The following is a 25491-nucleotide window of genomic DNA, read 5'->3' as shown; positions in this document are numbered from 1 at the left end:
TAGATAGGATTACAGGCATGAGCCACTGGCACCCGGATCCTTTTAATTATTTTGTACGGAGAGTTTCACTTTTGTCTGGGGCCAGCCTGAGACGATATTTTCTGGGGAGCTGTGATTAGAGTCAGGCACCATCTTGCCTGTTTTGTTTGCTGAAAGGGAGTCTCAGATTGATTTAACTTTGAATCTTATTCTCTGCTATAGATTAGCTGGATTACAGGCAGATGTCACCATGACCACCACTGCTTCCTGACTTTTTGTCACATTCAGTACCTTTAGAAAATAGTAACTTCACTCTTGTTTATATTCCCAACACTAGTGAAATATGTGATCATATAAAAACATGCACACAAATGATCAGAGCAGTAGTATTCAAAACAGTGCCCAAATGGAAGCCAACCCAAATGTTTATCAACACATGCGATTGAAAACAAAATATTATACAATTGAATGTAATTCATCCATCAAAGAGAAAAGAAGTACAAATTAGAAGATAGAAATAAACATTTGAGTTGCAATTAATAAAATGGAAACTTAAAGAATGATACAAAGGACTAATGAAATGGAGTTCTTTCAAAAGTTAAATAAAATTGACAAACCCTTAGTCAAATTAGTCAAAAGAGAGACAAGACAAATTAGAGGAGAAAAAGAGAATATCACAACCAATACCACTAAGTCCAAAGGATCATTAGAAAATATTTTGAAAATTTGTATTCTAATATACTAGAAAACTTAGAAGAAATGGATAAAATTCTAGATGCATAAATGTACAAAAATTTAGAAGATATTTTGAAAACTTGTATTCTAATATATTAGAAAACTTAAAAGAAGTGGACAAAATTCTAGATACATAAATATACAAAAATTTAACCAGGAGGTATAAATCACATAAACAGAATAAAACAAGCAATGACCCTGGGGCAATAGTATTATACCAAAATCCAAAGAGGACATACAACAAATAAATAAAATTGCAGATCAATCTGCTTGATGAGAATAGATGTGAATAAAATACTTGCAAGCCAAACTTAATACACACAAAATATAATAAATAGTATTTATGTTAAACCAGTAGCTGACAATGTAATTAATGGAGAAAATGAAACATTTACTCTATTGTCAAGAACAAGACAAGACTGTACATTCCCTACTCTTTTTTTTTATTGTAAAGATACTATACAGAGGGTTACAGTTACATGAGTGAGGTAATGAGTACACTTCCCCTTGAACATTGTTACCCCCTCCATTGTTTTCCTCCTACCATCCCCTCCCTCCCTCCCTTCCCCGAGGTTCCTTTTTTTTTTATTGTGATTAAGTGATTACATAATTTCCCGAATTTCACAGTATTGTGGAATAATGATGCTCATTTAAAGTCACAAGTTCATTCTAACTTTCCTGGAGCAAATTGTCTATCACAGTCTGTAACATATAACGGTGCTCACATGTTATACACCATATATATGATCAGCAGCGTGGGTATATTTAGTAGTGGTTCAACCAGATGAGTGGGAGTTCTTTGTTTCTTAAGTCCTGTTAGTTTTGTCGTATCACCTAACATTTTGGATTTAGCATCCACTTATCAGGGAGACCATGTACTGTTTGTCTCTTCGTTCTTGGCTTACCTCGCTCAACATGATTCCTTCTAGCTCCATCCATTTCCCTGCAAATGCCATTATTTTGTCATTTCTAATGGCTGTATAATATTCCATTGTGAATAGATACCACAATTTTTGGATCCATTCATCTGTGGTGGGGCATCTGGGTTGTTTCCATATCCTAACTATTGTGAACAGTGCTGCAATAAACATGAAGGTGCACGTGTCCTTGTATATTGGCTCCTGTTGTTCAGGGTAGATGCCTAGAAGTGGTATGACTGGGTCGTAAGGGAGGTCAATCTTTAGCTTTCTAAGGACCCTCCAGACTGCTTTCCAAAGTGGTTGTATAAGTGTACATTCCCACCAGCAGTGTAATAGGGTTCCTCTTTCTCCACATCCCCTCCAGCATTTGTCGTTGGCTGATTTGTGGATGTGGGACATTCTGACTGGGGTAAGGTGGTATCTCAGGGTTGTCTTTATTTGCATTTCCTTCACCACCAGGGATGATAAACATTTCCTCATGTGTTTCTTTGCCATTTTTATTTCTTCATTTGAGAAGTCCCTCTTTAGTTCCCTTGCCCATTTAGTAATTGGTTTGTTAGGTTTGGGAGAGATTAGTTTCTTGAGTTCACTGTATATACAGGATGCTAACCCCTTGTCTGATATATTGCTGGTAAATATTTTTTTCCCAATTAGTTGGTTGTCTTTCTAGCTTAGTTGCGATAGCTTTCTCTGTTCAGAAGCTTTTTATTTTAAGGTAGTCCCATTTGTCGAGTCTCTTTCCAACTTGTTGTGATCCTGGGACTCTGTTCAGGAAGTTCCTTCCTGTGCCTAATAGTTCAAGTGTCTCTCCTATTCTGTCCTGCAGTAGTTTCAGAGATTCAGGTTTAATGTTAAGGTCTTTAATCCATTTTGAGTTGATGTGGGTGCATGGTGATAGGCTGGGGTCCACTTTTAGTTTTCTGCATGTGGCTGCCCAGTTTTCCCAGCACCAGCGGTTGAAGAGGCTGTGTTTCTTCCATTGTATGTCTTTGGCTCCTGTGTCGAATATCAGCTGGCTGTAGGCCTGTGGATTTATTTCTGGATCTTCTATTCTGTTCCATTGGTCTTCGGGTCTGTTTTTGTGCCAGTACCATGCTGTCTGTGTTATTATAGCTCTGTAGTAGAGTTTGAAGTTCGGCATGGATAGCCCTCCCATATTGTCATTATCCCCTAGAATTGTTTTGGCTATTCTAGGTCTTTTGTTGTTCCATATGAATTTTTGGACTGTTTTCTGTATTTCAGTGATGTACATCATTGGGATTTTAATAGGAATTGCATTGAATTTGTATATTAGTTTTGGAAGTATTACCATCTTTACTATATTAAGTCGGCCTATCCAGGAGTATGGGAGTTCTTTCCATTTCCTAGTGTCTTCTGCAATTTCTTTCTTTAACTTTTTATAGTTCTCATTAAATAGTTCTTTTACATCTTTGGTTAGGTTAATTCCTAAATATTTTATTTTTTGGGAGGTTATTGTGAATGGGGTTGCTCCCTTTATTTCCCTCTCTTCTTGTACATTGTCAGTGTATAGGAAGGCAACTGATTTTTGTGGGTTTATTTTGTATCCTGCTATTTTGCAGAAGTGATTTATGATTTCTAAGAATTTGGGGATGGAGTTTTTGGGATCGTGAAGGTATAGTATCATGTCGTCTGCAAAAAGGGATAGTTTAACTTCTTCTTTCCCTATGGGGATCCCTTTAATGTCTTTTTCTTGCCTTATTGCCCTGGTTAAGGTTTCCAGGACTATATTGAAGAGGAGTGGAGACAGTGGGCATCCTTGCCTTGTTCCTGATTTTAAGAGAATTGGTTGTAGCTTCTCCCCATTAAGTATAATATTGGCTATTGGTCTGTTATGGCTTTTATTGTTTTTAGAAATGTTCCTTCTATTCCTATTTTCTCCAGAGCTTTTAGCATGAATGAATGTTGAATTTTATCAAAGGCCTTTTCTGCATCTGTGGCGATAATCATGTGATTCTTGACCTTGGCTCTGTTGATATGTTGGATTACATTTATTGACTTACGTATGTTAAACCATCCCTGTGTCTCTGGGATGAAGCCTACCTGGTCATAGTGTATAATTTTTTTATGTGTTTCTGGATTCTGTTAGCTAGAATCTTGTTAAGGATCTTTGCATCTGTGTTCATCAAGGAAATTGGCCTGTAATTCTCCTTTTTGGTTGGGTCTTTGCCTGGTTTGGGGATGAGTGTGATATTGGCTTTGTAGAATGAGTTTGGGATAGCTCCCTCCTTCTCTGTTTCTCTGAAGAGCTTGAGGAGTATGGGTATTAGTTCTTGTTTAAAGGTCTTATAGAATTCTGCTGTGAATCCATCTGGTCCTGGGCTTTTTTTTGTTGGAAGACTTTTGATAGCTTCCTGTATCTCGTTATAGGATATTGGCTTATTTAATTGGTTAACTTCTTCTTTGCTCAGTTTGGGCAACTTGTATTTCTCTAAAAATGCATCCATTTCTGCCAGATTTTCTTCCTTTAGAGAGTATAGCTTTTGAAAGTAGTCTGTTAGGAAGTGGCGCTGTAGCTCAAGTGGTAGAGCGCTCACCTTGTGCTTGAAGAGCTGAGGGACAGCGCCCAGGCCCAGAGTTCAAGCCCCACGACCGACAAAAAAAAAAAAAAAAAAAAAGAAAGTAGTCTGTTAGAATTGTTTGGATATCTTGGGTACGTGTTGTGATGTTTCCCGTGGCATCCCTAATCCTATTAATATGGGTTTCCTCTCTTCTTTTTTTAATTAATCTAGCCAACGGGCCATCAATTTTGTTTATTTTTTCAAAGAACCAGCTTTTTGTTTGGTTTATTTTGGTTATGGTTTTCTGATTTTCTAATTGGTTAATCTCTGCTCTTAATTTGGTTATCTGGCTTCGTCTAGCAACTTTAGGTCCCATTTTTTCTTGTATTTCTAGCTGTTTTAGTTGCAACATGAGACTTTACTTGGTCTGTCTTCATTCTCTTGATGTGGGCACTGAGGGCAATAAATTTGTCCCTCAGGACTGCTTTTGCTGTGTCCCACAAGTTTCTTTGTGAGGTGTTTTCATTTTCATTGAGTTGTAGGAAATGCTTTATTTCTTCTCTGATCTCTTCCATTACCCAGGCATTGTTAAGGAGTGTGCTGTTCAATTTCCATGTATTAGAGAAATTTCTGCGGTATGCTTTGTTATTGAGAGCTAGCTTGATTCCACTGTGGTCAGATAGGATACAGGGGATTATGTCGATCCCTTTGTATTTGCTTAAGTTCCTTGCATGAACTATGATATGGTCTATTTTGGAGAAAGTTCCATGAGCTGCTGAGAAGAATGTGTACTGTGTTGTTTTAGGGTGAAATACTTGGTAGATGTCAGTTAATTCCGCTTGATGTATGGCCTCACTTAATTCGGTAGCTTCTTTGCCAATCCTCTGGTTGGTAGACCTGTCCTTTGGTGAGAGTGGGATCTATTTTATTCTGTAAGTTTGAGAGCATTTGTTTAACATATCTGGGTGCACCAATATTTGGGGCATATAAGTTGATGATGGTTATATTCTCCTCTTGGATTGTTCCCTGTATTAATATGTAGTGTCCATCCTTGTCTTTCTGTACTGATTTTAATGAAAAGTTTATTTTGTCAGATATCAGGATAGCTACACCTGCTTTCTTACTGGGGGCATTTGATTGGTAGATCCTTTTCCACCCCTTCACTCTGAGTTTGTTTGTATGTTTGGCTGAGAGGTGGGTCTCCTGAAGGCAACAGATGGATGGGTCTTGTTTTCTGATCCAGTCCTCAGTTCGTTTTCTTTTAATTGGCGAATTCAGCCCATTTATATTAAGAGAAAGTATAGAGAGATGCATTGTTGTCCCTGCCATTCCGTTTTCCTAAGTTTTTCTTCTTTCCTTTCCTCCTGTGCTTGCTCAGTTAGACTTTGAGTAATGCCTGTTTGGGGCAGGTCCCAGTTCCTGGTTGCTTTCTTCAGGTTGTGTCCCCGCTCTTAGAATTCTTTGTAATGCTGGCTTAATGTTTATGTATTCATTTAGTTTTTCTTTGCTATTAAAAGTTTTCAGTTCTCCATCGAATGTGAATGCTAGCTTTGCCAGATATATCAGTCTGGGTTGGCAGTTATTGGCTTTCAGGGCTCGTATGGTGCTTTCCCAGGCTTTTCTTGCATTCATTGTTTGTGTGGAGAGATCTGCAGTGATTCTAATTTTTTTCCCGTTGTAGTATAGCTCCTTCTTCATTTTTGCTGCATGCAGGATTGTTTCCTTATTATTCAGATTTATCATTTTTACTATAATGTGTCTAGACGTGTTTCTCCTGGGATCTTGCTTGTTGGGTGTTCTATAAGCTTCTGTAATGTAGTTAAGATGGTCGTTTTTGAGGTGGGGAAAATTTTCATTGATTATCTTGTTAAATAGGTGTTGCATTCCCTTGCTCTGGAATTCCTCACCTTTGTCCACTCCGATTATGTGAAGGTTAAATTTCTTGGCATTATCTGCTGGCTCTTGAATTTCCCTTTGGTTTAATTTGAGTGATTTTTCCATATCTGTCACTTTTTGGTCCAGTTGGTGTATTCTGTCTTCTGTATCTGACACTCTACCTTCCATTTCATTCATTCTGTTGACCGTGGCTTCTATTGTGGTTTGCATGGAGGAAATGGATCCCTTTATGGATTCAATGTTGGTTCTCAGAGTACTGATCTCAGTATGTATTACCTCTAATTTGGCGTTTATCTCACTTCTTACTGAGGTTTGTGCAGCTTCTATTTTTGCATCCAACTTTTGTTTGATATCCTGTATCTCTTTTGATAGTTCATCCTTGTGCTCTTTCAATTTCTGATCAATTTCTCGCTTTATTTCTTGAGTTATTGCCTCCAGCAACCCTTGGATGTAGCTTTTGTCTTCCATTCCTGCTTTGCTCCCACTGGGGCTCTCCCCTGCGTGGCTGCTGGCTTTTGAGGTGAGCTTGCTGTCCTGGGTGGTGGTAAATCTTGTGATTTTTCTCTGTGATTTTTGCATGGGGGTTCAGGAGACTGCTCTTCAATTTTGTTTTGGTGTGTCTGTCTTTGCTTGGTTGCTGATTCTGTATTGGTAGAGAGAGTCTGTGCCTGATCTGGGTTCTGTTGGGAGCCTATTTCCAGCTGCTATTCTGACTTACTTAGGATTCTCAGCTCTCTGCTGTAGATTGCTGGCAATTCCCACCTTTGGAAGGGTTGAGCAGCCTAGACTGCTTGTGTTTGCTCCTACGGGTGCTCTTGGGAAGATCGGATGCTCTGGATGCACTCTCCCAAATACTGGAGTCTGCTATGGGCTCCTGATGTGTTTTTGTTTGTTTGTTTTGGGCTGGTTGTGGGCTTGACCTCTAGGTTTGGGTGCTGTCCCTCAGCTCTTCAGCTCAAGGCTGGCACCCTACCATTTGAGCCACAGCACCACTTCTGACCCTTTTTGCTTTTGTGATGCTGAGGAATCAGATGCAGGGCCTCATACATCCAAGACTATCACTCTACTGCCGAGTCACCTTATCAGCCTGAGCTCCTGCTTTCTATCAGGTGCTGGGAGCCTGTGTTGCCCAATTTCCAACCTAGGGTATATGGGTGGAGTTTTGGTGGGGTTTGGGCTTCTCTTGCCCTGGGCCTCCAGGTCTTTTGTTGTCACAGGCGTGCTTCCCGGGGAGTGCTGTTTCCTGATTTTCTCCCCTCTGTTGAGGCGTATGCTCAGCTTTTTACTTCAGTTGGGAGGAGTTGGTTGTGTTGTTCAGGCGCCGGATCCCCGGGCCTGGTTCCAGCCCCAGCCTGGAGCGCGCTTGTTAGGCCTGTGCTGATGTGTATACCACCTAGGTTATGCAGCCTGGAGCACGCTTGTTAGGCCTGTGCTGATGTGTATACCACCTAGGTTATGCAGCCTGGAGCGCGCTCATTAGGCCTGTGCTGATGTGTATACCCCCTAGGTTATGCAGCCTGGAGGACACAGTTCAAATTTCTTCTACTGTTGGTAGTCTTGACCCAGGGGCGCTGTTCCTGGATTGGGCATTTAAGCTCCCTTCCAGGGGCACTCTTGCTCTGGCCTGGCCAGCGGAGTGTGCTCCACGGGCTGGTGGAGCTCTCGAACAGTTCCCAGTTTTAGTGGGTCCTGTGGTCCGGGTGTTGGGGTAGAGAGTCTAGGTCAGGGTCTGGGGATTCCCTCCAGCTCTGGTCTCCCTTGAGGGATACACTGTCCCCTGTGGGGTACTCACCCTGGAGCTGGTTGTTTCTGTGTGGTGTAGGTCGATAGTTGTTCTTGCAATCCGAGTTCAGATGGGGTGGTTGCGGACTGGGCTGGGCGGTGGTGGCTCTGGGTGATTCTTTTCTGTCTCTGCCTCTATCGAAGCTGTCGGGTCCACCGTGTCCACGCTCAGGCAGCTTAGAGATCCGGTGGGTCTGACGCCAGTGCCTTAGGCGGCTTCTGTGTGGGTGATCTGCAGACAGCCCCCTGTGCCTGTGGGACCTGGGCGGCCCCGGCCGGGTCATTACGATTGCGAACGGACGGGTCTAGTGCCTCAGGCGGCTTCTGCTCGGGTGGTCTGCAGACAGGTCCCTTTGTCGCGCTGCCGGTGCCGGGCGGCTTTGGCGGGATGCAGCCTCTCTGCTCGGGTGGAGAGTGAGGGTTGGGGGTGGGATCCTCATGGAGACTCCCGGCTGGTAGGTTTCTCTGTTCCTGGCGATCAGTTGTTCTGCAAACAGGTACCTCAGGCGGCTTCTGTGTGGGTGACCTGCAGGTGGCCCCCTGTGTCTCTGGGGCTCCGGCAGCCCCCACTGGGCCGGCTGGCCGGGGGCTTGGTGCACTGCTGCGCGGCCACTAAAGGTTGGGGGAGGGGTCTTCGCTCTTCTCTGTTCTGAAATTCTTCTTTTCCTCTCTTTCTTTTTTTGTTATTTTCCACCTCTGGTTTTTCTCTGAGTGTTTGTCTTTTTGTTGTTGTCGGTCTCTTGGGGAGATTAAGCGTTGGAACTCGAGCTCTCTTTTTGGTTGGGGAGAGCTGTGGCATTTCCCTACTGCCCTGTCGCCATCTTGGTCCCCCCTCACATTCCCTACTCTTATTCAATGTAGTGCTTGAATTTTTGGCCAAAGAAATAAGGTAAGAGACAGAAAGGGGTAACAAATAGGCAAAGAGGAAGTAAAATTTCCCATACTGGCAGATAGTACAATCCAATACTTGAAATATCTTAAAGAAGCCATCAAAAAACACTTAAATATGACAAACACTTTTAGAAAAAAAAAAAAGGATACAGAACCGGCATACAAAAAAAAAAAAAAATCAATAGACTTTCTATATACCAACAACATTTAGGCTTAAGAGAAAACATGGAAACAATCCCATTCACAATAGCCTCAAAAAAAAAAATAAGAATAAACCTAACAAAAGAAATTAAAAATTTCTACAATAAAACTTATAAAGCCTAGAGGGAGAAAATTAAAGATGACACAGGAAGATATAATCTTATGTTCATTGATCAGCAGAATATTGTGAAAATAGCTGTACTACACAAAGTAATTTACAGATTCACTGTAATCTCCAAGAAAATACCAAAGTCATTTTTTATAGAAATACAAAATTAATTTAAAAATTCATAGGAAAGCACACACACAAAAAAGCCTGAAAAACCAAAGCAATCTTGAGGGGGGGGAAATGTTATGGTTGGAGACATCATATTATCTGACTTCAAATTACACTACAAAGCCATAGTAACAAAAACAACATGGTACTGCCACAAAAACAGATGTGTAGACCAATGGAACAGAAGATTCAGAAACATGCCCACACACATACAGACATCTGATTTTATACAAAGGTATCAAAGACATTCATTGGAAAAAAGACAGCCTCTTCAATAAATGATGTTTGGAAAACTGGATGTCCACATATAATAGATGCAACTAGATAAAACTTCACTCAAAATGGGTCAAAAACCTTCCTGTGTATGGAAATATCACAACAAAAATCTTTGTAAATTTAATACATGCTAGTTGAATGATTTTGAAAAGAAAAAATTAAAAAGTTACCAGATTGAGGGTAAAGGAAATTGATTCATTTCTCAACAGTATGTTGTCCAAATTCTATTTTTTTATTGTAAAGGTGATGCACAGAGATTTTACAGGTACATGAATAAGGAAATGAGTACAATTCTTGTCAAGCATTGTTACCCCCTTCCTTGTTTTCTCCTGCTATTCCTCTCACCCGAATCTCCTCCCCTCCAAGTTATAAAGTTCATTTCCAATGTAGTGGCTTGTGAGTATCACTGTTGCATTGGTTTACCCTTTGTCCTTGGTCTCACAATTTCTATGATTCCCCTTCCCTTCCCCAAATCAGATAAACTTATATACAATACAAAGTGTACCAAAATAAAAAACTGTGACAACTCTTACATAACTGAGTCCTTATATTAATATGTCTGTTGTAAAATATAAAGTATGTCTGTATCTCACATATACATAAATATTATCACACAATTACAAATGTGCTTAACTTCAATATAGATGATATTAATAACTATGAATACAGATGATAAAAGCTACCTATTTATACTGGTAACATTAGCTCTTTAAATTTTTTCCTCAAAGGGGAGTTGATTTTCCTAGTACTTAGTTCTTACTAGCACTTGGTTCTATTGTGTTTCATATTACAATTCTATTATTATTCCATTATGACCTATTCAGATCCTCCTCTGCTTATTAAAGACTTATTTGTTTCAGCTTCCCTGGGCTAACACTAGTCTTTGCCCTTAGTTGTGAACCAAATAAGCTCAATTAGGGAAAATCAATATAAATTATATCAAAAAATTACTTGTTGAAGTTATAAACTTTTAGCAATTATATTCCATTAAGTGCTAAAACATATAATACACACACACACACACACACACACACACACACACACACACACACACACACACACACACACACACACACACACACACAGAGGCAACAGGAACAAAGCCCTTAAATTATAACCAAGTTTTACTGAAAAGACCTTAAATAGAAAGCCAGTTTTTTCTTTCTGATGGACAAATAGAATTCCATTGTGTGTGTAGATAGATAGATAGATAGATAGATAGATAGATAGATAGATAGATAGATAGATAGATAGATAGATAGATAGATAGATAGAACATTTTCTTGATTCATCTACTGAGGGGCATCTGGGTTGGATCCATATCTTAGCTATGGTAAATAATGGTTTAGTATGGCCTTGTTGGTGATCATTTGGGTAAATGTCCAGAACTGCTGGGTCATAGGGGAGTTCTATGAGGAGTCTTTTGAGGAACCTCCATACTGCTTTCCAAGGGGTTGAACAAGTTTACACTCCAACCAACAGTGCAGTAGGGTTCCCTTTTGGCCACATCCCCTCCAGCATCTGTTGTTATTAGATTTCTTGATTATAGCCATTCTAACTGGGGCAAGGCAGAATCTCAATATTGAGAATGACACTGTCCCATTTTTTAGAAAATGAAAAGCCTTGGAAAAAAATCATTAAGTGAAGTAAGCCAGGCCCAAAGGAATATAGGTTCCATGGTTTCTCTCATTTGCAATAATTAGGATACGTCTAGGATAATTTTATCAGATGAGCAGAAAAGCTCAAAAGTTATATCATATGACCATATAAGATGATGGTAAGTGAAATGAACCCCAAGATATAGACACAAGAGGTCTTTCTTTGTTGTTGTTTTTAAAATACTATGTGATCATTTTTGCTTCCTTTTTATGTTCTTCCCCCCATGGTATATACTCTGTTATCACTGTACTTGATTTTGGTACCCTGCATCTTGTATATACATTTGTCCAATTGGGGGAGGGGAAGGGGAATAACAAAACACTGAAACAAGGACACAGGATGACCCACTGCAACAGTTATACCCACAAGACAGTATATTGGAAATGAATTTTATAACTTCGGGTGGGGGGAGGGGAGGAGTGAGGGAGGTGTGGGAGGGAAGGGATAATGGGACAACACCAAGGAAGGGAAGGGGTAACAATGCTCAACAAGAAATGTACTCATTGTCTTACTCATTTAACTGTAATCCCTCTGTAAGCATCTTTACAATAAAATAAAATTTTTAAAAAAGAAAGCCAATTTTTCTAAAAGTAAATGACAAATTACTTTTAAAATCTGCTTGAAATTGGATACCAGAAAGCTTATGCCAGATAACCTTTCAACTACCTTTCTGTGTGTATAACCTATGAAAATCCAAGAGACTGTGCATAAATAGAGGATTTTAATTTGGAACAAGTCAAGTATCTGCATAAATTCAGTTAAAAAGAGAAACAGCTTCTGATGAATGCAGTGACATTCACTTAAATCAGAGCCAAACGGGTTATGCCATATTTATACCCACCCTGAATGCATAATGAGTTCTTTTATATTGCTTCTAAAATTAACTCCAAAAATCAGCAAAACAATCTATCTTAAGATCTGTATAATAAAAAGTTTAATTTTTCAATAGTTGAATATTTTCAATGAATTTAATTCAGAGAGGTGGAACAATGCCCCTTACCTAAATGTTTATCCATTACTGATTCTTTTATCAAATAAACAATTCTATATTGTTTTTGTTGGTTGATTATTTTTTCCTTTTTTGAGGGGGCAGGGCAAGTGCTAAAGAAGGCAAAAGAAAATGATAATAGCTTTAAAAAAAACAGAAGAGATGCAAACAAAAAGGGAAAAATCATTCTCACCTATTTTTCAACATTAGATTGACATGGTCTTCAAAAAAGTATACCCAAACTTAACCAAATTTAGATTTGCATTTTAAGAGATTAACAGTGATACTGTTAACAATCAAAACATTTTCATTCCTTCAACATCCCTATCTCATAAGATAGGGTCTAATGCTTAGTATATATCCAATGAAACCAAATTAAGTGCTAAGTGTGTATTACATCTCAGTCCCATAGAATTTCCTAATATCAAGACAGTGACAAGAATGCCAAGTTAAAAAATTAGGTGATCCAATCCCTTCCTAAGGCTCTACTATCTAGTTTCCCTCAACTTTACATCATCGTTGTCACACCTGACTATCCCTGCTCTCACTACTTTTGTTTTGCATGTTAACTTTCAACAAGTTATAAATTCATCAAAAATATTTTTTAATTTGTATATTTGTTTACATTTGAAGTAGGACTTATAAAAGTAGCTGAATTGTAATTGCAAAAGTAGCCTGGTTTGTCAAAATGTGAGTGTTTTTGTTTTCTTTCTAAATTCTACTTGAAATTCTGAGTGGGCTCATCAGTTTGTTTCACCTGTTGCCAGACGTGGAAACAAAGAATGTGGATGTAATTTCACTGGAAAAGTATACAGTAATCTTAGATGTTGGGAGTAAGCCAATTACCCCTGGTGCAGAATGAATAATCTTTGATAACAAAGAGGTATCTTAATATTTTATATTACAGAAGTCTCTATGTGGCAGGGAGTTTGAAAACACTGGGAAATGCACTTGTATTAAAAGTGAACTTGAGTTTCTTTTCACTGCCAACACACACAAACAGCAGTGGAGCGCTAACTGGCGGTATCCTTAGCCTTTGTGGACTTGTTTGGGAAATGAAGCCAAGTCATTTTATGGATCTTTAGTCTTTGGGTATTCAAAAAGCCAAAATGAAAACTGTGATAAAAATGAATGCTTCGGTGTTGGAAACAGTGCTTTTCCCAAAAAGGAGACAGGCTTTCCATAAGGGCAGAGAGGGTAAGAGTCTGCACATCAAATTCACTTGTTCTTTTCCCCTTTTTATTTTATAAAGCAGCCATGGATATTGAGAGACATAGTGCAGTCTGCATGCTATGTGACACAGCACATTTTTAATCATTGTACAAGCTGACCAATGAAGACTTTATAAGTCTTCAATAGTACAGGAGATCCTGCTTTATTTAGGATTTGTTAGCACAAGAATCCATCTTCAGTTCCCTTTATATGGTGGCTGCAGATCAATTTAGAAAATGTAAGTTTCCCAAGTTCATACTGATATCTAATCTCTCTAGAAACCTAATCTAGAAAAAAAAAAGGCAAACTCATTTTGATGACTGAGCAATTGACAAGACTTTCATTTGAGCTTTAGGACAATGAGTGGGTAATGTCCCACATGGTTTCATGCAATGGCACATCTGCCCTAAAGACACTCACTAAACATGCATATGGATGTGGTAAAATTATTAGTTGAACTATGTGTGAAATCAGACATTGAACTTCTTAACATACTCTAATACTGTAAAGTTGGTTGTATTAGGTGGGTAGCATGTTTAGTTAAAAAACTAAAATAATAAACTTTATTTTTCAAACCAAAGTTATGGTATATGATGTACTAACCCACAGAGGTAATGATTCTTTCTTCCTCCAGTATGGTTAAGCTATATATCATTTCACACTCTGTTAATAAATAGCAGTCTTTTAAAATCATATATCACTTGCTGTTTATCACAAGTAAAAATCTTTTGGCTGCACAGCTGGTAGAAAATCTTGTCTACACAGGCTTGATTTGTATTTGAAGTCCAAGATAGTGTGCTAATTTGGCAGCAAATGGGTCCTACAGCAGTGAAGGCAGTCAGACTAAGCAAGCCATAAACCCAGTCACCTTAAGACAACTTCTTTTTATCATAGCTGTCTTCCATCTATTTCAAAGAGATCTAAATTCATTATCTATAAAGCTTAAGACCCATATACTTTTTATCAATTAAATAAATAACATCAATTCTTATGTTATATGGTAAAGCTATTTAGAATTATCTCTATATTTAATCAGGCAAAGATCTTCTAAGAGATAAAGTCATAAGCCCCAAGAAAGTGAAGAGGCAATAGCAAGAAAGAAGCAGTGCCTACCTTTTCAGGAAGGTGAAGAATGGTGTGCTCTCCTGCACTAAAGTGGGACAGAGATTTGTAGGCAGCATTGGCTATAACTGGGTCCTGGAGAGTAAAATGAAACAAACGCAGTACCTATTAAATATGAGAGAGAAAATCTCCCCCAATCTCAAGGTTCCACAGATAGTACTAGGAAATATTATTCAAGTCTTGCTGAAGCCAAAGTGACACTAGCAATTTCAAAAGAGAAATCAAATTTCTTATGTCAAATAAAGGGAAGAGTAAAACAAAACATACACACAATAATAATAATAATAAGAGCAACTGCAAAAAATTATTGACATAAAAATATTTTTCTAAGAACCATCATTGGCCAAAAGCATCAGAAACACTAAGCTTTTATCCTAATTTGGACACAAAGTATGAGTAACCAAGAATTCCTCAGGTATCAAGGTAGTAGTATGGTTTAGTGAAAGAAATATGAGGATTGAGAGAGTGACAACCTGAATTTCAATTCTTGTTCTCCACCTGATAACTAGGACTCTAGTTAACCCATACATTAGTGAAGGATAACATCACAAACATCCTTTTCTATACTCTTTCATTAAAAATGACAGCTAAAACTGGCATAAGACTTCTTTATTTGTTTGGTAGGAAAGTTAGCAAAGTAGAAAAGGGAAGGACCATATTAAAAATGTGAGAACCCCAGATGCCAGTAATCCTTGCTACTCAGGAGGCTGAGATCTGAGGATTGAGGTACAAAGCCATCTTGGGCAGCCAAGTCCATAAGCCCTAAGTGGTACTACGGCTCAAGTGATAGAGCTCTAGCCTTGAGCACAAAGAGGCTCAGGGACGGTGCCCAGGCCCTGAGTTCAAGCCCCAGGACAGGCAAATAAAAAAAAGTGAGACAATGTTATCAATCCCTCTTAACATCTGTCAAATTTAAAATAATATTAAATATAAAATATATACATTCATCAGGCATTCACAACTTGGTCATTTATATCATCCACATGTAGATGATTTACATCATGTAGACTAATGGCATGAATTGAGAATTTTGAGATACAAACTTGCTAATAATGACACTTTTGAAATTAAGAAGCTATCACTGCAACTTATATATTTTTTTAATTGTTTCATTTCACAGTTCTTTTCTCAGTGTCACGATTCACTGGGACTCTCCGACCCTCAGGGAAAATACCTTGCTCTGAGTGTGGGTCCAGAGGAAGCTGAGGGCTTGAACTTTGAAATTCTGAAAAACCAAGAAACACAAAGGTTTCAGAAGAAAGATAAAGTTGAGGATAGTGAAAAATAGACTACTTTTAAAATTATAGCAACCAATAGTTGATTCAACTTGTATTTATCCATCACTTATTAGTTAAGAGTACTCAGAAACAGATTCATCATCTAAATACATGGATAACTGAAATACACTGTGATTTTTAGGATTATTGAATCTAGAAGCTGAAATATTTTATTTTTTTATTTTTTTTATTGTGAACACATACTGTACAGAGGGGTTACATGGGCAAGATAATGAGTACATTTCTTATCAAGCATTGCAGCCTCCTCCTTTGTTTACCCTTCATAGAAGCTGAAATATTTTCTAATCCTCAAGTTCTGAAACAAAGTCACTATTAGATGGCACCATTCTTAATCCCCTATCCAGAAGAATTTGCCTTTCTCCAAGTGCCCATGCTATATATGCCATACTTAACATCTGGCATGATTACTCTGCTAGATTGCACATTCCTTACTACATTTTCATCTCCATGTCAAGGACTTTGATCACGGAGCCCAGAATAGTTCCTTAAAAGGTAAAAATATTGAACAAATAATTGTGAAAACGTGAAAGCTATCCAATACTCAACACCCTGTTCATGATAGCCAGTTCTAAATTTTTATATTTTAAAATCATATATGGCTCTCCTATGTCTCCTTTGTCTTTGTGTATGTACTCATCAAAATTCCATGAACAGAAACATTATATTAATTGCAAAAGTTCCTAGTCTAACAGCACCAACAAAATAAGGTTTTCTTATTTCTTCCCAAAATGTTTGTCACTTCTTCTACCTCATTCTCCTTGACATTTGATTATCTGTACCCATTAAACGTTACTTTAATTATCATTGCTTCAGTCTATCTCATTGAACATTTGGGTTTCTGGAAGACAGAAACTGTCCCAAATAGTATAAAGGTAGAATTGGCTATGTAGCTAGAAAGTCCTGAGTTCAGATAACAGATTTTATTTGGTAACTATAATATTGGTTGGATGCTTGCCTGATACACAGCAGATATTCTATAAATATTGGCTAATAACAAAATACAGCTGGCAAAAAAATCTCAGTAGTTTCTTTGGCTACAAAACAAAAAATAAGGCCTTCATATTAAAACTTACAAATAATATAATAATTAGGAAAATAATAATAATTAGTAGAGTGCCAGGAAATTAATTGGAATTCAAAAGTAGTATCTGCTATTCTAGTTCTCTAAGGGCTGGTACAGTTTTACTCAATACATTCCAAGTCAATGAATAAACGTTCAAAGCATTGTGCAAAGCAATTAAAAAATACAGTGCAATTGAATCATGGACTCTAATTTCAACATGTTTATACTCTACTGAGAGAAATAATTTCTGCATATATTCCTAGTATAATATAAAAATAAAGCTTACAACACTATAAAGGAATTTAGAAGAAATAGATTTCTGCTTACTTAACGGTTAGGACAAGTTAAAACAATTATTTCTTAAAACAATTTAAAATCAGAGATGAAAAGGAAAGGAAATCTAGACAAAAGGAACAAAATTTTAAAAAAAGAAATGCAGTACAGAAGTTTTCAAGCACATAGTTTCATTTTTCTGGAGTGCTCGTACACGGCATCACAGAGAAGGTAAACTGGAAAAAAACACTGATTTGGCATAAAAAGGTTGAACTTCATTTAAGGTGAATATAAAACATCAAAATGACTAGAGATACAAATGACTTAAGAAATGCTTTGAGAAAACTAAATTTAACAAACTCCAAGCAATGAAAAAAATTATTTAAACACTTATAGAAGAGAGAAGGATGGAAAGACAGACAAAAGGAAGGAAAAACAAAGTGAATGAGGGTCTCTCCACACATCACTACTGCTTCTGTGGGGATTACTGTCACTGAAGGAAGAGACCCCTGTGATTGCAAGGAAACTGATGAAGAACCACTGTCCTGAAGCAGTTGATTTGGGTAATAGAAGAATCTTAATTATAGAACACAAAAATAAAACAAAAATATAGTATACAACACAAAGATAAACCAAAAAACATATAAATCTAAAAGAAAAACAAATCACAACTGTGGATATGAAAACCTAAAAAAACAAAAATAAAACCACATACAACATAAGCTAACCTGGAATAAAATCTGAATAATTCAAGTAACAAAATACAAGTAACATAAAGGTCTAGGATTTCATCTCTTGAAAATAAATAAATACACACAATATACCCTTTAGTCTTAGTTCCTTGTCTGCAGTCCTATAGGCTATCTAACAATATAAAACCTAGTTTCCTGGTTTTTTTTTGGCTCCCTTATTGAAGCTGGGGTGGACATTGGTCTGTGGGTTCATTTCTGGGTCTTCAGTTCTATTCCTTTAGTCCTCAGGTCTGTTCTTGTGCCAGTACCAAGCTGTTTTGATTACTATAGCTTTGTAATAGAGTTTGAAGTTTGGTATTAGTATTCCTCCAGCACTGCTCTTTCTGCTATGGATTGTTTTTGCTATTTAGGGTCTTTTATTGTTCCATATGAGTTTTTGGATTGCTTCTTCTATTTCATTGAAGAATGAGGGTGGGATATTGATGGGTATTGCATTGAATTTGTATATAGCCTTTGGCATTATTGCCATTTTCATGATGTTAATTCTCCCAATCCAGGAGCATGGGAGAACCCACTTCCTTAGTTCTACTTTAATTTCCTTTTTCAGGTTTTTAAGGTTTTCATCATGGAGGCCCTTCACTTCTTTGGTTAAATTAATTCCTAGGTATTTTATTTTTTGTGGGTCTATTACGAAAGGAGTTGCTTTCCTGATTTCAGCCACACTCTTCTCATTATTGGCATACAGAAAATCCATTGATTTTTGAGGGTTAATTTTATACCCTGCTACACTGCCAAAGTTTCAGATCAGCCTCAAGTAACTTGGAGTGGAGTCTATGGGATTCTTTAAATACAGGATCAGGTCATCTGCAAAGAGTGAGAGTTTTACTTCATCTTTCACTATTTGGATCCCCTTTATGTTTGCATCTTGCCTTATTGCTCTAGCTAGGCATTCTAGTACTATATTGAAGAGTGGCGAGCAGACATCCTTGTCTCATTCCTGAATTTAGAGGAAATGGCTTTAGCTTTTATAATTCTATGCTTCCATCAGAAAGAATGATACCGCCCATTTGTAAGGAAATGGAAGGACTTGGGGAAAAGTCATATTAAGTGAAGTAAGCCAGACCCAAAGAAACATAAGTTCCATGATCTCCCTTATTTGTAATAATTAGTATACATCTAGTATAATCTTAGCAGATGAGCAGAATAGCTCAATAGCTATGTACATATGACCATATAAGATAATGCTAAGTGAAAAGAACTCCAAGACATGGACACAAGAGGTTTTTCTTATTTGTTGTTGTTCTCAATATACTACTTTCTTTTTTCTTTTGTGTTATTTTCCCTCAATGGTTTATCCCCTGTTGTCACTTGCATTCAATTTTGGTACCCTGGGTATTGTATATACATTTATCTGAACCAGGAAAGGGAAGGGGTACAACAAAATGGTGAGACAAAGGACAAAGGGGGAACCTACACAACAGTAATACTCACAAGACAATATGTTGCAAATGATTTGTACAACTTGGGTGGGGGGAAAAGGGGGAGAGAAAGAGGGAGAAAAATGAGGGAAGGGGTAACAAGTTAGACAAGAAATGTAATCATTACCTTACTTATGTAACTGTAACCCCTCTGTATATCATCTTGACTATAATTTTTTTAAAAAAAAAAACTAGTAACCATAAACTATAGCCATTAAAAAAAAACTGTTGGTAGGGAGCTGGGAAGGTGGCTAAGTGGTAGAGTGCTTGCCTTACATGCCTGAGGCCCTGGGTTCGATTCCTCAGCACCACATAAGCAAAAAGAAAAAAGCCGGAAGTGGCACTGTGGCTCAAGTGGTAGAGCGCTATTGCCTTGAGCTGAAGAGCTGAGGGACAGCGTCCAGGCCCAGAGTTCAGGCCCCACGACCAGACCCCCCCCCCAAAAAAAAACAAAAAAAAAAAAAACTGTTGGTGTGCTAAATATTCTAGGAGTCACAAATTGATTCTTTTCTTACTACCTTAAAACAAAAGCCTAAATATAAGAAAAACTCAAAGTACTGGGCATTGATTCAGTTGTTCACTCAATAACTATTTATGAATACGCACTTTGTGTCAGGCACTGATATCTTCACTTCAGAAAGAACGTATTTGTTTTTATTCCTTATGCAGCATTTAGAATGATTAGTAGCATGGTCGTATTATTTGATCTAATCATATCTAAAACATTTAAAGGATTACTACTTGAATCTTATGATATGGTGGTTTATCGAAGTCCCTAAAGCACTAAATCAAATAGTAAGTTTAGCAAGACTCCAAGAGAAAATCAATTACCGTATTTTGAAGGAAAGCAAGTAAGATGAACATGGAAGAGAACATGGTTTACAAATGTAGAAAAATAAATGGAATTCTCTATCCTTTGTTTCATTCAAAGAAGTTGCTAATGGAAAAAAAAAAAACTGTTAGCAGTAATATGAGTCTTGCTAAGTGTGGTAGTACACACCTGTAATCCCAACATTGAGGAGACAGAGGTATGAAGCTCCAGTTTGAGACTAGCTTGTGTAACATAATAAGGTTTACTTGGCTATGCCAACTCTACGTAAGTGTGTATACATACATATATATATATATATATATATATATATATATACACACACACACACACACACATGTGTACCTATATATGTAATATATATGTATATAAATATCTGTGTGTGTGCACATATGCATGTGCCCATACCAAGGTTTGAGCTCAGAGCCTGAACAACATCCCTTAGCCTTTTTGTTCAATTCTGGCTTTCTACCACTCGAGTTACTGCTCCAATTTTGACATTCAAATCTCATTCTAGTCTGGGGCCAGTGCTATACCCAAAGAGAACAGAGGATAATTTTTAAGCCTCCTGGGGCTACAGAAAAGAATATAACATAGACTTGAGGCAAGATTAGTGTGTGTGTGTGTGTGTGTGTGTGTGTGTGTGTGTGTGTGTGTGTGTGTGTGCATGCATGTGTGTGTGAAAGAGAGAGTGAGAGAAAGAGAGAGAGAGAGAGAGAAAGAGAGAGAGAGAGAGAGAGTTTATTTGTGCATGTACATGCACTGTGCACACCAGTCCTCTGGTTTGAACTCAGGGTCTAGGACCTGAACTCAGGGTATGGGGACCTATCCTTGAGCTTTTGTGGTTAAGGCTAGCACTCTACCACTTGAGTCACAGCTCTACTTCCAGCTTTTTGATGGCTAATTGGAGATAAGAGTCTTGGACTTAGTGGCACTGTAGCTCAAGTGGTAGAGCGCTAGCCTTGAGCACAGAGAGGTTCAAGGACAGAATTCAGGCCCTGAGTTCAAGCCCCAGGACTAGCCAAAAAAAAAAGAGTCTTGGACTTTCCTGCCCAGGCTGTCTTCAAACCACAATCCTCAGATCTCAGTCTCCTGAGTAGCTAGGATTACAGGTGTGAGCCACCAGTGCCCAACTTACATAATAATCTAAGAAACAAAGAATCTTCTACCACATACTTGAACTCATTATTTGTAAAATAAGAAAATATATCCTGCTTTTATTAATGTCTTATTTGTTTATTTTGTAAACTTAGAACATTAACAAAATGATTTTAAGCTGTTTATATTATTAATGCTATTATTTTACAATTGTTACTTTTCTAACATTCTGACTTAAAAAAATCTTTAAAAATTCTCATAATACATGTTTTAGGTCCTTTATATAAATAAATACATATAAAGACACAGAACTTATAAGGTTAGCTACTAAGTCAAGAGGATAAAAGTTCAAGTCTAACTCTACCTAAGTAGGGGGAAGGTAGCCACTATACACACACCCAAAAAATTGCAGAGTGGTGAGTGCTTATAATCCCATCATTCAGGTGACTATGGAAGGAGCATCATGATTTTGAGTCCATACTTGGCTCAAACTGAGACACACTGGAATCCAAACAAGCTCAAGGTCAATCTGGTCTATGAAACTAGATCCTGAAAAAAATAAAAATGAAAAGGACTGTATATTTTTCCTAAAGTAGTTACTGTTTCACATGACTTTCCAATGTAAAAACAGACCATCTGTTGAGCTCCATAAGGCATACCTCATACTCAGATGTATTGACTGTTAAGGAAGGAACGAGAGAGAACAATTCACTCAGGGTCTTCAAAATGAGAGGTCTGGTGTCACAACTCAACTTTGGAGAGAGAGCATTCCAAGTAGAGCGGATACAAACAACCTGTGAACACATTTTCAAAGTCAATAGCTAGCAAAACTTTAACTCATATACCAATATCAAAGAGTAATAGCTTTTATAGTATAAAGAAACAGAAAAGAACAAAAAGATTCCCAGAAGTTTAGATTTGACATGGTGCTACCACTACAAAGCAATTTTTACATCAACATACATGAAGATCCAGCCTTACCTCACACAATTTCTTTTCCTCTGATAACTGAAATACATAATTCTTTCTTTCTCTCCTTGTTCTCCCTTTGTATCTGTTATCACTTAAATATGAAGTATCTCCCCATGACTCACATTCTAATGGACCTACTGGAAGTGACTAGATCATGAGAGTACTAACTTCATCAATGGATTAATTCATTGATAAGTTCATAGATAAATGGGCTATCAGGAGATGTGTACTAGTTGAAGGAATCCCTGGGATATGTCTTTGAAGGATATAGCTTGTCCCAGTTTCCTCAATCTCTCTCTGTGTCTGTCTCAGTTTTTTTTTCTCTGTTTCTCTTTCTGTTTGTCTGTCTTGTCTATCTGTCTTTTTCTCTCTTGCTAGCTGCCACAAGCAGAGCAGTTCAGCTCCATCACACCTTTGCAGCCATGATGTTCTGCAATGAAGACAAACAGCATGGGCGGAAACCTCTGAAACTATGAACCAAAAATAAAAATGATAAATCCTTCTTTCTTCATTTTACTCAGGTATTTTTTCATTTCAATAAAAATCTTTCTCTTTCTTTTCTTCTCTATCTCAGTCACTGTCTGTCTCTGTCTCTCTAACACATAACCTGCACACACAAGCTTGCATACATATAAAATAAACTCTAGGGGCTGGGAAGGTGGCTCAGTTTTAGAGTGCTTGCCTTGCATGCATGAAGCCCTGAGTTCAATTCCTCAGTACCACATAAGCAGAAAAAACCCAGAAGTGGCGCTGTGGCTCAAGTGGTAGAGCACTAGCCTTGAGCTGAAGAGCTCAGGGACAGTGCCCAGGCCCAGAGTTAAGGCCCACAACAGACAAAAAAATAAATAAATAAACTCTGAAATATATATTCTAGAATATGTGAGAGTATGTATTCTTCAAATACATATATATATATATATATGAAGAACCACTCCCTGAAAGAAAAATGATAAGATAAACAGCACATTTCTAAAGCAAGACATAGTTCTTATAGTTTTTAGTCTTGCTGAAACTTGCTGCTATATAGAAAATTAGGATATTAAAATATATAAGTCAAGCAACACAAAATTCATTCACCTTACAAGCCTTTAAAGGAGGGAAGAGAATAGCTTTGTTATTTAACATAATAATTTAAGAGTTTTAAAAGTCATTTTAAGAAGATGTTAAATATTACAAATAAATCTAAAACAAAAATGTTATGCCACTTTAAACTTGGCCCAGTTTCCTTAACCCACTATTCCTAGTCATTTTAGTATTTGGTTTTAGAGATACTCAAATGACTCTCTTAAGTTCAATTCCAGCTACAACAGATGATTTCTTTTAGTGATGAATATTTTATTAAAGTTTTAAAACTCAGTCAGGAAGAGTGGTAACGTGCATCAATTAGATAAAGTTTAACCAGGGTTAATCTTTCAAACAATCCAATTTCTTCTCTTAAGCTGCAATTAATATGTATAATTTATCTCTATCAACAAAAACAAATTATTTAAAAAACTTCATGAAATAGTAAGTAAAGAGATGTCAAAAATAAATGACTTATACTTAAAGGATATGGATTAAGGAGAAGTCCAAAGGAAAAGACAGCAGGAAAAAGTTTTAATAAAGTTGGATTTGGGGTTTTTTAAAATTATAATTTCTGCTTTCCATGAATAGAAGGGGGCGTGGGAAATGGGCTTGATCTAAAATCTACTACATTGTTTGAGTTCCACTAACATTTACTAAAAAAGGTCCTATAAGCCAGGAATGATGATAGGCATATTGTATATAAAAGAACTCTGGTATTACAGACAAATGGGGTTTCACTTTTTAAAATCTTCAGCAGCAAGTCCATAAAAAATAAAATCTGAAACACAGTCTAACCCTCCAAAGAATTTATTGATTTACAGGAAAAAAATAGAAATGTATGACCCTCTATACTATTAGAAAACAAAAGGGTACATAAAAATAAAACAGTACCAAGTGAGATCTAGAGAAAAAAGAAATGTCAGTGCCTAGGGACCATCTTCAGAGAGGGTATATAAGACATGGTAAGTCTTGAGAATAGACCTGGGAAAGGTAGGAGAAAAATTACACAGAAACACTTCAAGGACATGGTACTCCTAAACCAATCAAGCAATTAATTTCTCTCTCTCTCTCTTTCCCTCCTTCCCTCCCTCCCTCCCTCCTTCCCTCTCTCTCTCTCTCTCACTCTCTCTCTCATTCTTTCACACCACACACACATACACCATATTGTATCACAAAAGGCATGAACAGCTGGTGAGTTACAGAGTAGCAGAATTAAAAATAAATGACAATTCTAGTTATTTCAGTTGAAAAAGATACAATAATAGTAATAATAATAATAATAAAAACCTACCTGAGTCATGTAGTAATTTTAAAGGTCAAAATAGATAACCACCCTCTCTGTGTTTCCCTCCATCTCATTTCTAATTTTTTTAACTCATCCTAACTTACAAACAATTTCCAAAGTTTTTCCCAAATGTTATTCTCAGTAAAGTCACTAATTTATCCTTCTTACTCCTCTCTTTCAATGGCTAATTTCAACTTATGTTGTTTCAAGACATACTTTTTTTCTTAAAATGCAATTCTTATTTCATTCATTTCTTTCCTCAAACTTCTAACACTTAAAACATGGTGCCATCTAATTTAGCATTTAATTATATATTGTCCAGGATTGTTCACTATTTTCTTGTAACGAAATTGTCTCTCAACTAGATGTTAAGCTCTTAAAGATAATGTTTACTGATACTTATTTCATACTCACCCAGCATGATAATAAGTACATAAAATATAAGCAGCATTTACCAAGTACTGAGGGCATTGGAACACAGGGATGGAAAGAAATTTCAGATGGAGAATAAAAGAATTAAAAGAACTAGGGCAATGAGTTGGAAAGTGAGGTATTTGAGGCCTTACAGATCTGAGTGAATTAATTATATATATATATATATATATATATATATATATATATATGAATATATATAATTTATCATATATAGATGAATTATATACATGTGAAAAAAGGAAGAAGAAACACATTTCCAGTCCATAAGAGATAGAGTATAGGAGCTCAGTTTAAGGTATGTTAAGATATGATTAGCTGGAATTACTAGAAGACCTCTCAGAGAGAAATACCCTATAGAAAAGAAAACTACAATTCAGATATGAGATTGGTCAACAATACCTTTGTCATTTGAAAACTTCTACATGTAAAGACAAGGTATGCCTCACACTGCCAAAAGAAAAAAAAAAAAACCTCCATTGTCTCCAATGTATTTGGTGGGACAATAAAAAAAAAAGACCTTTGGCCATCAATTACAGCAATACAAAG

At 37.1% G+C, this 25491-nt stretch overlaps 1 protein-coding gene across 1 annotated transcript in view; it reads right to left on the bottom strand.

Moving 5' to 3' along the window:
• Positions 1-25491, bottom strand: part of Focad (focadhesin) — a 279696-nt gene that overhangs the window by 91516 nt on the left and 162689 nt on the right. The window contains exons 16-18 of the mRNA XM_070007985.1: positions 21848-21982; positions 15632-15682; positions 14449-14532 (exon numbers count right to left, since the gene is read on the bottom strand). Coding sequence (XP_069864086.1) covers positions 14449-14532; positions 15632-15682; positions 21848-21982 — 270 coding nt within the window. The remainder of the gene's footprint in view (positions 1-14448; positions 14533-15631; positions 15683-21847; positions 21983-25491) is intronic.

Source organism: Dipodomys merriami, unplaced genomic scaffold, assembly GCF_024711535.1.
Source record: "Dipodomys merriami isolate MVZ:Mamm:240054 unplaced genomic scaffold, mDipMer1.0.p SCAF_11, whole genome shotgun sequence".
In the NCBI taxonomy this organism is placed as follows: domain Eukaryota; kingdom Metazoa; phylum Chordata; class Mammalia; order Rodentia; family Heteromyidae; genus Dipodomys; species Dipodomys merriami.
The sequence above is the reverse complement of the archived record's forward strand: the minus strand, read 5'-3'. Positions and strand labels throughout refer to the sequence as shown.